At 35.7% G+C, this 13179-nt stretch overlaps 1 protein-coding gene across 21 annotated transcripts in view; it reads left to right on the top strand.

Moving 5' to 3' along the window:
- Window positions 1-13179, top strand: part of NRF1 (nuclear respiratory factor 1) — a 135054-nt gene that overhangs the window by 57325 nt on the left and 64550 nt on the right. For all 21 annotated transcript variants that reach the window (XM_072764076.1, XM_072764079.1, XM_072764071.1 and 18 more), the window contains one exon: window positions 3157-3283. In XM_072764076.1, the coding sequence (XP_072620177.1) occupies window positions 3157-3283 (127 nt within the window). The remainder of the gene's footprint in view (window positions 1-3156; window positions 3284-13179) is intronic.

The raw sequence follows: 13179 nt of genomic DNA, 5'->3' as shown, positions 1-13179 counted from the left end.
TAGGTACACCAAGGATGCCAAGTTAAAGTCCTTGATGGCAGAATTAGACTTGAAAGTACTCCTATGGAATTAAATAAATGAAACTAGAAATGATGAACAAATGTAGAATATCACATCATTTCATTCAGAGAAAGTTTTTATGCCTGCTCTGTGCCAGACATTGCTGTAGGCCTCGGGAATATAACAATGAACAAAACAAATTCCCTTAAAGAACTTATATTCTAGTGAAGGAAAAAAGAAAGTAAACACATACGTAATGTATCAAATGAAGATAAGTACTATGGAAGAAAAGAAAATAGAGTGAGGGAAAAAAAAAAGGTCTGGAGGAGGATACAGTAGTTTCTCTTTTTTTATAGAGATGGTCTGGGAAGTCCTTTTTTTTTTTTTTAAAGGTTCTTTTTTTTTTAAAGGTTTTATTTATTTATTCATGAGAGAGACACACACAGAGAGAGAGGCAGAGACACAGGCAGAGAGAGAAGCAGGCTCCATGCAGGGAACCCGACATGGGATTCGATCCCAGGTCTCCAGGATCACGCCCTGGGCGGAAGGCAAGCGCTAAACCGCTGAGCCACCTGGGGATCCCCTGGGAAGTCCTCTTTGATAGGCAACCTTTGAATGGAGACCTAAAGTAAGTAAAGGGACATTGTTGATGTCTAGGGGAAGAGCTTTTCAGGCAGAGAGAAGAGCAGGAGCAGTTTCTGAAGTGGGATAGAACGTGATAGTCATATTTGAGGAACAGCCAGGGAGAGAATGACAGGAGATAGCATCAGAGTAGTAGTAGAAAGCCACATTTTGGGGTCGTTGGTCCACTATAAGGGTTTTGACTCTTGTTCTGAATGAGATGGAAAGTCAGTTGAAGGCTTTTGACCAAAGCAGTGATATGGTCTGATTTATGTTTTCAAAGAAACTGCCAGGGTACTGTTTTAAGAATCAAATTTGGGTATACAAGAATGGAAGCAGGGAGAGCAATTAGGAGATTATTGTAGTAATCCAGGCCAGAAACTATAGTGTCTTAAAACCAACATAGCAAAGATAGTAAGAGATGTCAGGTCCTGGATGTTTTTCAGAAGTTACCCTTAACATAAGTAATTGATGGATTGGATGTGGGGTATGAGAACAAAAACAGGAGTAACGGGTGACCTCAAGATTTTTGGTCTGATTACTGGAAGTATTGAGATGATACTTATTGGAAGAAGGACAGGTATAGAAACGAGTGAGGGAAGAGCATAATCAGGAATTTTGTTTTGGACAGATTAGGCTTGTGATACCTCTTACCTATTAAGTGGAGAAACAGAATAAGCAATTGATATATAAGTCTGAAATTCAAAGAAGAGATCTTGCTGAAAATGTCTAAGTCTTAGATCTTGTCTAAGACTATGAGACTAGAAGAGGTCGCCTAGGGAGTGAGTGCCACCTGAGGCCTGATGCACTCTACCCTTTAGAGGTTGGAGAGATCAAAGCAATGAGCAAAGGAGTCCAAGAAGCTATCAGTGAATCAGGAGGAAAATCAAGAGAGCAATATCCTAGAAACCAAGTACAAAAGTGCTTTAAGAAGGAGGGCATGTGATTTGTTAAATACTGCTGGCAGGTTGAACAAGATGCACATTGACCATTAGATTTAGCAACGTGGAAGTCATGATTGAACTGACAAGCATTTTCAGTGGAATGGTAAGATTGAAAGGATTGGAGTGTCTTCAAATTTCTTGTTTGGTATATGGTCCTTTGCTCATTTCTGTTTTTTCTGAAGAGTTTGTAGTTTGCAAATGAAGATTATTACACAGGTGTAGTACACGGAGGACTTAATATTTGATGGTTGCACAACATGCATTCATAAGGAATAAGAAATTTCATCTATAAAATATTCCAGAAGTTTTTTTCTTGTGTTTTAAATATTATATCCAAAATTTTAGATGTTTATTGGAATGTTGAATCCAAATGGAGTGCCAGTCCATGTAAATGATATGTGACAAAAGCTAGAAAATACGGTTTATACTAAGAACAGAAGAGGAAGATTATAAGAAACTGAAGGAAAAACCCAAAAGTACCGATTGGAAGCTTTCAACAAAGAGTTTCTATACCACCAGATAGATCTTCTCATTTCTTTTAATGACAGGATAGGCAGGAGTAATTAGAATGCGTTATCTATAGAAATGTCTTTGCTATAAGGGACATAGAATGACAGTACATACTTTTGGAGAAAGATGGAAAAGTAGTTATGTTCCATTTGTTTCATTTGAATTAATTACTCACCAGTCTCTGGAAAGAGTAGACTATGTTCCCAGAAGAATTATGGAATGTAGACTTTAAAATAATCTCCCATAATTTCAGAAGAAAAGCCCAGCATTTCTGTTTCATCCGATGTTGATATATTTGAAAAAGCTCTTTTACTTCTACCTCATTTTTTTTGTTGTTGTTAAGATTTTATTTATTTATTCATGAGAGACCCAGAGAGAGAGGCAGAGACACAACACAGGCAGAGGGAGAAGCAGGCTCCATGCAGGGAGCCCGATGCAGGACGCGATCCCTGGTCTCCAGGATCACACCCTGAGCCAAAGGCAGGCATTAAACTACTGAGCCACCCAGGGATCCCCTTTCTTCCTCATTTGTAAAATACTGCAGAACCAAGAATTATTTATATGCAGTGAAAATCTGGAAATGACAACATTTTGAAGTTGTATTTCTGGATTAAAACTATGTCAGTGAGACATAAACAAGGACTATGTCAATCAAAGAAGTTGGAAGCAGGTCATTTAGGCCCCCTTTAGTAAGCATGGAGATGATATGATGACGTCTACAAGAAAGGGTCTCAGCAGTAATTATTACTATTATAAGTAGCAGTAAGAGAAAACCCCTTTAGTGTTACTGAGATCGGGAAGAATTCTACTCTCCACGTCTGACGTTGTGTCAAGGCTGTGTGCAAACTTATAGCCGACCTTTGGATCAGTGGGCTAGTCATGGTCTCTAGGACAGAGGCATGCACATATTTCTGCTGAACAGGGTATTCAACCTCACATTCCACTTTTCATATTTTAGGTAAAAAAAGACCCATATCTAATCAGAATGAATTTTCTGAAATCAAAGTAAATTTTGTTTCCGTGTCACTATAATTTCTGTTTTCTTTAATTGTTTTTATTCTCTTTTCATTCTCTGACTCAGGAAACTTCGAGCCACATTAGATGAATATACTACTCGAGTGGGACAGCAAGCTATTGTCCTCTGTATCTCCCCCTCTAAACCCAACCCTGTCTTTAAAGTGTTTGGTGCAGCACCTTTGGAAAATGTGGTAAGAATATTCAGCTACGTTCTCAGATACTCTGCTTTCTGTGGGTTGTTGTTCGTTCTTTTGGTCCTCTGTCTAGTACAATAGCTGTTACTTCTGTGCTCCCCTTATCCGAAGGTGGGAGTGGGACTGGTTTTCAAGCTACTTTATGCAGATCAAAATAAAAGGGATTATTGGTTTGTACTTACTATAACAAGATATTCTATCCTATCAGATATTCCATCTGAAAGATACTTGCGTCATGCAAGGAGAAAAAATGGTGTTATATTTGTTAAGAAACCAGTGCAGGATTTTGTAAGAAAATTACTGATTTACATCTGGAACCAAGTGGGAGATAATTCTAAGATGTAGACTTTGTGAGGCAAACCTCAGGAAGCATTTTGCTGATTGCTGGTATTTTAGTTACTTGCTTAAAATCTCTTGCATTTCTTTGAAGAATTTATTCGACATTCTGCTTCAGTTTTGAAAAATAGTTGAATATTTTGATTGCCTAACTATCCATAGCTAAGTTTATAAAGATAGTATTTTACCTTTCCATACTTAATACTATGTGACCTACTTTTTCTCTAGCCAAAATAACTGTGAATTGTTAGTAGAGTAACAGTCCGTCCAGATTTAAATTGCATTTTGTTTTTATTACAATAACATTTGTTAGCTAAAGGGACATTTATTGGATTTCTCCCGTATAGAATGTAGACATTTCAGGAGTTTAGAACTAATTAGTAAGCAGTTGAAATTTTGTTTGTTTTATTGTTTTTTTTCCACATACAACTGTTGTGGTTCTTTTTCAACATTTTTGAGTTTTGTTTTGAATTTTGCTAAAAATTCCTAAGGCCCTAGAATTAGGGTGCATATTAGAACCTTTCCTTAGAAGAGTATGGTAGACGACTTTAAGAGTCTAGTTTTTTGTCTCTTTTTTCCTTTGTTTGTCCATTTGTTTCATTTCTTAAATTCTACATATGAGTGAAATCATATGATGTCTTTCTCTGATTGACTGATTTGACTTAGCATTTTACCCTTTACATAAATCCATGTTGTTGCAAATGGCAAGATTTCATTCTTTTTTATGGCTGAGTAATATTCCATCACATATTACAATATTATAATATTCCATTATACATGTATATATATGTATATACACACACATCACCTCTTCTTTATCCACTATCTATGGATGGACACCGGGGTTGCTTCCATATCTTGGCTATTATAAATAATGCTGCTGTAAACATAAGGGGTACATATATCTTTTCAAATTAGTGTTTTCATTTTCTTTGACTAAATACCCAGTAGTGGAATTATACAGGCCATATTTTTGACCGTGGCACAGAACATTTTGAACTTAATATCAAAAGATGGACAGGAAAAATTTTTCAGTCACATGGAAATTTAAAAATACTTCTTAAAAGAAAAACTTAATTTGCAGACTATTTAGAAATTATAAAAGCAAAATTTAAAAGTTCTGATCTGAACCACTACTCAAAAGAATATCCATTGCCTTAATTTTTTTTTTATATATAAGGAAGTTGGAAAAGAAATAAACTTCATCTAATTCAAGAAGCTGGAAAATGAGTCTAAGAAAAAAATAGAATAAGTAAACATGTGGAAAAAATTAATGAGTTTGTGAGCAGAAAAAGTAGAATTGTTATATTCAAGAAATGATGCTATGCAAAGTCCAATGAAATAGAAAAGCTTCTAGTATGCTAGTTGAGGAAAAGGGAGAAGAAAGCAAATATATAGTCTTAGAAATGATATGAGTTACAATTGCAGGTAAGGCAAGATTGAAAATTGTAAGGAAATGCTGTGCATTAATTCTGTTATAAATCTAGAACCTCAACTAAGTGGATAATTTAGTAAGAAAATAAAATAACTAAAATATATCTAAACCTCAGTAAAACAATAAACATGTACAAAATTGAAAAAATAATTAAAATGTATCCCTCAAAGGGGACACTGCTCTGATTATTTTGGATGACTTCTGTTAACCTTCAGGGTACAGAATATTCCTTAATATACACTGGTATACAGAGTGGCATTAAGTAATTAGAACCCATTGTTTATCATAATCAGTACACAATATGTTGTACATAATCTCTTGTTAATAACAGTTGAGATGATTTAGATGTCTAATATTTATTGAATGCTTACTGTGTTCTAGGTATAGTTATAAGCACTTTGTATAATCTCATTTAATAATTTTAAAACTGATTTTCATTTTGTCCTCCTGCCTGAAGCTGTCATTAATCTTCCTTTATGCTTTTTTAGCTAGAGGCTACTGAGAAACTCTAGAAAAATTAAAATTCAATAGGGATGTTCATCTTTGGAATATGGATTTCAGAATCAAGATTGTTAATTTTATTTAGAGTTTGTTAAAGGGAATTGAAACATTACTAGGCCTTTTAATAGTTGATATTGTATTTTGTTTTTTTAAATATTTTTCAGGTTTCTGTTTATTTTTCCATACTGTGTTCTGCTGATATTACCTCCTTGTCCATAATTAGGGTATATATATATAGCAAGGCACTGTAAACAAAATTAAGTGACTCACAACAAACTGGAAAAATGTTTTCAAGTTAATAACAGCAATTATGATTTATTGAGTATTTTTAATATGTCTGTTTTCTGCTAAACATTTTATATTTATGATTTTAAGTAATCATTGCAATAACCCTATGATATATATGTCTTATTATTTGTGCTTCACAGATGTAGAAATTTGAGGGTTGAGAGCTTAAGTATTTTGTTCAAGATCACACAGTAAGTAGCAAACTAATGATTAATATTCTAAATATATAACGAGCTCTCAAAAATCAATAAAAAATGTGAACAGATGAATAATAAAGACCCAAAGATATGTTTGAATATGGATTAGATATTAGATGATATTAAAGAATTCTGATATTTTTGTAGGATGTGATCATTATACTGTAGTCATGTGTAAGAATGCCCTTATTTTTCCAAGATGCATGCTGAAGTATTTAGAAGTGTTGCAGTGTCTAAAATATACTTTAAGTGGGGGTGCCTGGATGGCTCAATCAGTTAAGTGTCTGTCTTTGGCTCATGTCATAGTCTCAGGGCCCTAGGATCAAGCCCTACATCAGGCTGCTTGCTCAGTTGGGAGTCTGCGTCTCCTCTCCCTCTGCACCCACCGCTCCCCCGCTCTTGCATGCTCTTGCTCTCAAAATAAATAAATAAAATCTTTAAAAAATAATAATAAAATAAAATGTACCTTAAGTGGTTAGTCCCCCAAAATATTGCGTGTGTGTACAGATAGCAAATAAAGTAATTATGCCAAAATGTTGACAATTATTGAATCTGGTGAGAGTAGAAGCATTTATTTTACTGTTCTTTACATCTTTCTGTATATTTAAGTTTTTTCATTTAAAATCATATTTTCAGACGCCCAAAGACAAAAGAGAAAAGGACATAAACAGGAGGAGGAAGAACAGATGTCAAAATTTTCAAAGAAATGGAAATTAAAACAGCCATTTTACATTGCTTAGGTTGGTAAACATGGTAAAGATACACAATTTGCAGTGTTGGTATGTCAAACAGGCAGTTTAAATTGGTGTAATTTTCTAGAGGGGAGATTGGCAACTAGTATAAAATGTGCCCCAAATGTACACTTTTTAACCCAGCTTCCTTTTGAAATTTTATCCTAAGGAAATAATTGGTTAAATGAGTGAAGATAGATGTACAAGTATATCAGTCACTGTACTCTTTATAGTATTTTTTTTTTTTATTGAAAATAACCTAAATGTTCAGAGATAAGGGGTTAGTTAGATAAATTGATGACTCATCCAGAGGTAGGACTGCTACACTGCCATTGTATAATGATGACATTGGTCTTTCTATTAATATTTTCAGATCGAGATGATGTACTAGGTGAACAAAATTATAGAACCATAGAGTTTGGTCCTGCTTTAAAAGTCAGTCTGCATTTTATACATGTTTATGGAATTGTTGAATACAGAGGATTGTTATAACTAACATTTGTATAATATGGCAGATTTATAAAACTTTGCAGGTTTTTTTAAAAAGATTTTATTTATTTATTTGAGAGAGCAAGAGAGCAAGCAAGAGCACAAGCAGGAGAAAGGGAGAAGCAGGCTCCCTGCTCAGAATATAGAGCTCAATCCCAGAACCCCAGGATCATGACATGAGCCGAAGGCAGACACTTAATCAACTGGCACCCAGGTGCCCTAAAACTTTGAAGTATACATATTCTCAGTAAATCTGGCAGTAATCCTGAGATGTGCGTGTATGATTATTTTCATTTTGCAAGAGAATGCTAGCTCAGAGAGGCTGAGCAATTTGCTCAACATTTCCCAACTTCTGATAGAGCCATTGTCAAAATTTGGGTTCAAGGTGATGGAGTATTACATCTTTTATAGATTTGTCCAGGGTATTAAATATGGGGTTTTAAGTTTAATCTCATTTTCTTAGTCTTTGCCTCCTTTTCTAAAAGGGAACAAATAGAGCTACCTTCCAGTTCTCTACAATCCTGTGTGTACTTATTATAAATCTATGTTCATTTGTATGATTATTTGACTAACGTCTATCTCCAGCTAGACTGTGAGCACCAGGATGGGAGGGACTGAGTTTGCTTTGTTCTCCATTATGCTCCAGGAACCATACATTGCCCCTGCCACGAGTAGTTGCTTAGTAATATTTGTTGAATGAATAAAGCATCTTCAAACATTTGGCAGCACTCAGCAATAAAGATTCGGTTTCTAAGTTCTGATCCTACATTGGATCTCAGTTGAGACCTTGAAAAGTAAAGAACTGTGAAGTTAGCTTCTGCCATTCTTTATGGTGCTTGTTCCAGTTTGTAATTATATATTTATTTTTTGTTCATCTTCTCCACTAGATTAGAATATGCACAATAATGGGACACTGATGGATAAATTTGCTTTCCATTTTGTCCCTGGCCCACCCTTAGCGCAGTGGCTAACATATAGGAGATGAATAAATGTTTGTTTGATGGCTGGCTGGCTGGAGGAACTACTGGGTTCAGAGATCACTTATGCCATGTCTATATTTGTAACGTGAGGTAGTGAAGTAACTTAAAACTAAGCTGATCTCTTGGAAAGGGCCTTTGACTTTGATGTAGAATGAGATTCCCTTAGTCAGAAACTCAAGGTTTTTTAAGTTGCTTGGGATCTAGACTCTCAGATCTAATGTTCTCTGCAGTTTAAAACTGTTGTCTTCTTAAGCCTCAGCTTTTTAAAACAAACAAACAAACAAAAAATAAGTTAAAAGACCTCCAGAACAACTCCATTGTGTGTTTTGGCCCTTTGGAATATCCTTTTTAGTGAAGGTGGGGCTCCCACCTAAAAGGCAGCATTATTAACATTCACACAAGCTCATTCAATTTGGCCTCCATATTTGTGGAAACTGTTTTTAAGCTTTGAGTTTTTGAGTAGTTACCCACATTGATTTTTCCTACATGTGGTTCAGTGTCCTCATGTGTAAAATAAGGATAATACCTACCTCACTGGGGAACAGTAGAAATTAATTAAAGTTGATTATCATCCCCCTATATATGTTTATAGAGAGCTGGCATGAAGAACATTGGCAAATGGTAGGTTTTTCAAGTTGCTGTGCCCGAGAGCATTCTCTTGGCTTACTGCTATATCCCATACTTTTATAGGGTCAGTAGGAATAGGCCCAGAAATATTTTGTTGAGGAATAGAGAAAGAATTTCCATCCTTTTCCAGAAGAACTTCAGGAATTTCTGGAGGTGGAGCACTTTCCTTGGAGTCTAATCTGTAACATTTAGATGGGGATACACTGGATATGACTAACCAGTTCTACAGGTACAGAAATTAGTCACAGGCACAGAGGCAAGAGGTAGCCCTGGCGTTGTCACCAGCTTCTCTAAAATCATCCTTCGGTCTTTAATTCTATTTTCCCAGTAGATGAGTGGGAGAGTTGGTTGTGATTTCTTGTTCTAACTCATTCACTTTTTTATATAGGTTTTTAAAAATGGCCTGCAAGTTACAGGAAATGGGGAAGCATATTTAAAAAATAGTAAAGTAAAAAATACCATTTGATTTCCTCATATGTGGAACTTAAAACAAATGAAAAAAGAAAAAAAGTGACAAACCAAAAAACAGACTCTTAACTATAGAGAACAAACTGGTGGTCACCCAAGTGGAGGTGGGTGGGGGGACAGGTGATATAGGTGATGGAGATTAAAGAAAACATTTATCATGATGAGTACTGAGTAATGTATAGAATTGTTGAATCACTTTATTGTACACCTGAAACTAATATAACACTGTATGTTAACTATATTGGAATTAAAAATTTTTTGAATAGTGAAGTAAAAAGTTTTCATTTACTTACATACTCAGCAAATAACACTCTTAGATATAAAGTATAAGATAAAGAATCTGTCCTTTGAGGTTTCAGGGTCCAAAACTAGAAATCCAGAGAGGGAGGAGAAAATTAGAGATCTGGACTGAGGCAGGGGAGAAAAGAGGCTGACACTGGGGCTAGAGAGAGAACAGGGTGAAAGCCAACATAACTTCATGGGCCACAGCCTATGGTCTGGCTCCATGCCAAGCATGCTTCAGGATCATGGGTCTGAGAACAGCTCTGCACTGGGGCATCTTTTTATTATATACCCCAGATGACAACATATTTTTAATCTCAGAGAAGTACATAGGTAAGAAAAAAAATTGTAATCTTTCATAGGACCTTCCTGAAGACTCCTCTTTTCTCCAGAAAGTCTTAAGGTATACAAAAGAATTATGGTATCTTGTCTGGGATTGTTTTTGCAACCTGATTAAAGACCCATTGATGTTACGGTTGGAGCAGCCAATTCCTAAATCCTCAGCAAGCACATTCCATGCTCAGAACTCTAATGGCTCTTTTAAACACCCTAAACACTCTCCACCTCTGGCAACTAGGAGAATGTTTGTTATATGTCATCTGCACATATCTGAATATGTGAAATATTTCATAACATAGGTAATGATAGTGATGTCATACATTAGTTGTATATGGTATATATAACAATATAAGTGATCATTTGATTTTGTAGGAATTTAAAAGGGTCAAAGAATTATGGCAAGAACACCTAGGAATTTTTCTTACAGGGAGTAGAAATTGAGTTGGGCCTTGAAAGATTTTTTTATAGGAAACAGAATTAAAGACCCAGAGGTAGAAAAGAACTTGCTAGATGAAAAAGTTAGTGAGGAAACTGGCCAGCTCAGAGAGTGCCATTCTCACAGTCTACAGGCAAGCATGACTGTATCTGGTGGCCCCGGTGGAGTATTGGAAAAGTGGGGAGTGATTAGAAAGGTTGAAATGCTGGGCTTAGAAGTTTAGACTTCATCCTATGAGATGTGGGGAACTGGAGAAGTGATTTTGAGAAAAAGATAAATGATAGCAAAGTGGCTGAACATACAGGCTTTGGAGCTAGATAAAAATTAGTTTGATATGCAGCCATATTACTACTATGTACTAGCTCTATGATTTGGGTAAGTCACTTAAGTTTATTAAGCCTTGTTTTTCTTAGCTGCACAATGGGTATACTAGTATTTTCCTTATAGAATTATGTGAGGATTAACTGAGATAATATATGCAGTGATTGACACATAGTAAGTGCTTAATAAATCATATTTAACTATCATAAGCCATTATTTCAGAAGTTAGTTAATTAATTGATTTATTTATTTATTTTCATGCAGCTCCAAAGGGGCTCAGATATTTTTAAAAAAAAATTTTTTTAAAGTAATCTCTGGGCTCAAACTCACAACCCTGAAATCAAGAGTTGCAGGCTCTACTGAGCCAGTCAGGCACCCAGGGCTCAGATATTTTATAAATGGCAGTGATATACAGGATGAATTGGGGGAAGAGAGCTTGGTAGGCAGACCAGCTGATTTTGTTTTTAAGTGGTTTTAACTTTGTAAAACCAGTTAGTTGTATGAAGTAACAAAGGCTTAAGCTGTGGTTTTTGGAATAGAAGATAGAAGTTGGAAAAACAAACCTCTACATTATTGTGTCTATGACATGATCAGTTATAAGCTGCACCATCATATATGTACCATGAAGATAGAAAAACCACTGACAAAGTCTGACACAGTGCTGATCACTTAAAATTTTTATTTTACACTTATTGAGAGAACTCTTTTAAGCTTATTTAGACATAGATTTTAATAGTATTGCATTTTATATAGTACCTTAAAAAGGAAAATGAAAGTGAAATAAATTGGTATTCCTAAAACTTCTCACTTTCACAGTCCAGTGCTTCTGAATGACTTCTTATTGCAAAGTCATCATCGTCTGTGACATTTCATGTAATATTGTCCTCTGTGCCATCAAGAGCATGGGTGGTGCTGCATGTCTTTAGGAAGTGCTCTGCTATAGTCTCTAGACTTTTTTCTAAGATGCAAGAAGTTTGATGCTGGTGCTTCTTGATCTTACTAGAAAGATCCCTGGGGAGATTATCTAACTGCAACCAAGACTCACATTCCTTTCTCAAATGGTTTGTTGATCGAAAAGGCAAGGGATTGCAGTCATGATCCTAGGGAGAAAAGCCATGTTCACAGGTGTGCAGTCTGTGACAACGGTGCCCCAAGTTGCCTCATCCACAGCAATTTTAAGATGTATCCTGATTTCAGAGCACTGATAAATGCAAAAGAATATGTACCTCAGAATTGAGAAGTCAGATAGAATTGAAGCGCTAGCTTGATCACTGTGGGAAACTTTACTGAATGACCTTAAAAACACTGTGGTCACAGCTGAAGTTATTTTGTTGTAAATTACTCAGAGGAATGCTCTACCAGCAATTTGGTTTTTTTTGAAACTCAAGATATTTTAAGGAATTATATAGATCTGATAAGTTTAGCAAAGTGCCTGGAGATGAATTCCTAGAATTTTACTGATCCATAAAAATGGCTAAAATTGTTTGAAACCAGCTAATAATGTAATAATAATAATCTAATGACTTCCTGTCTTTGCCAAGTATTTCCAGCACAGTGAAATTTATTAATTTATTTTTTAAAGATTTTATTTATTTATTCATGAGAAACGGACAGAGAGAGAGGCAGAGACACAGGCAGAGGGAGAAGCAGGCTCCATGCAGGGAGCCCGATGTGGGACTCGATCCCGGGTCTTCAGGATCATGCCCTGAGCTGAAGGTGGCGCTAAACCGCTAAGCCACCCGGGCTGCCCGTGAAATTTATTTTTAGGCTATTATTATTCACTCTTACTATGGCTTGCATACTAATACAATGATTCAACCTGGTATATTAAAGTTCAAAGACCAGAATTTAGGCTTATAAGATTTGATTTTTCTCTGGTATGGTAACAAAAAACTCTACATAGGATACAGAAACTAGAAAGTAGAAAATACAAATCCTTAAAGTTGGCATGGCAACACTAGCTGCTTATGTTACAGTAAATATATTGGCAATGATTTTTAAAACTTACTTATTGTTGTTGTTGTTGTTAGAAACCAGGCTAAAACTGAGTCTCTAAGATGATAATGACTATACGTGTTTGTACTATTTTTCTTTCATCCCCTTTGTTAACCTATTTGGAAGGTTCTGTAACTGCAAACGTTGTACTTCATAACCAACAATAATTTTTACTTTTCCATACGCTTGAGGTGGAGTATGGGAATCTTTCTTTTTTTAATCCTCATAATGAGATACTTTTAAGGAAGTTTGCCTGATTGAGAGTCCATCCTGGAATAGAAAACCTAGGACTGGGACGCTGGGGTGGCTCACTGGTTGAGCATCTGCCTTCAGCTCAGGTCGTGATCCCGGAGTCCTGGGATCGAGTCCCACATCAGGCTCCCTACATGGAGCCTGCTTCTACCTCTGCCTCTGCCTCACCCCCCGTGTCTTTCATGAATAAATAAATAAAATCTTTTTTTAAAAAAA

This window comes from Vulpes vulpes, chromosome 7 (assembly GCF_048418805.1).
Source record: "Vulpes vulpes isolate BD-2025 chromosome 7, VulVul3, whole genome shotgun sequence".
In the NCBI taxonomy this organism is placed as follows: domain Eukaryota; kingdom Metazoa; phylum Chordata; class Mammalia; order Carnivora; family Canidae; genus Vulpes; species Vulpes vulpes.
The sequence above is the reverse complement of the archived record's forward strand: the minus strand, read 5'-3'. Positions and strand labels throughout refer to the sequence as shown.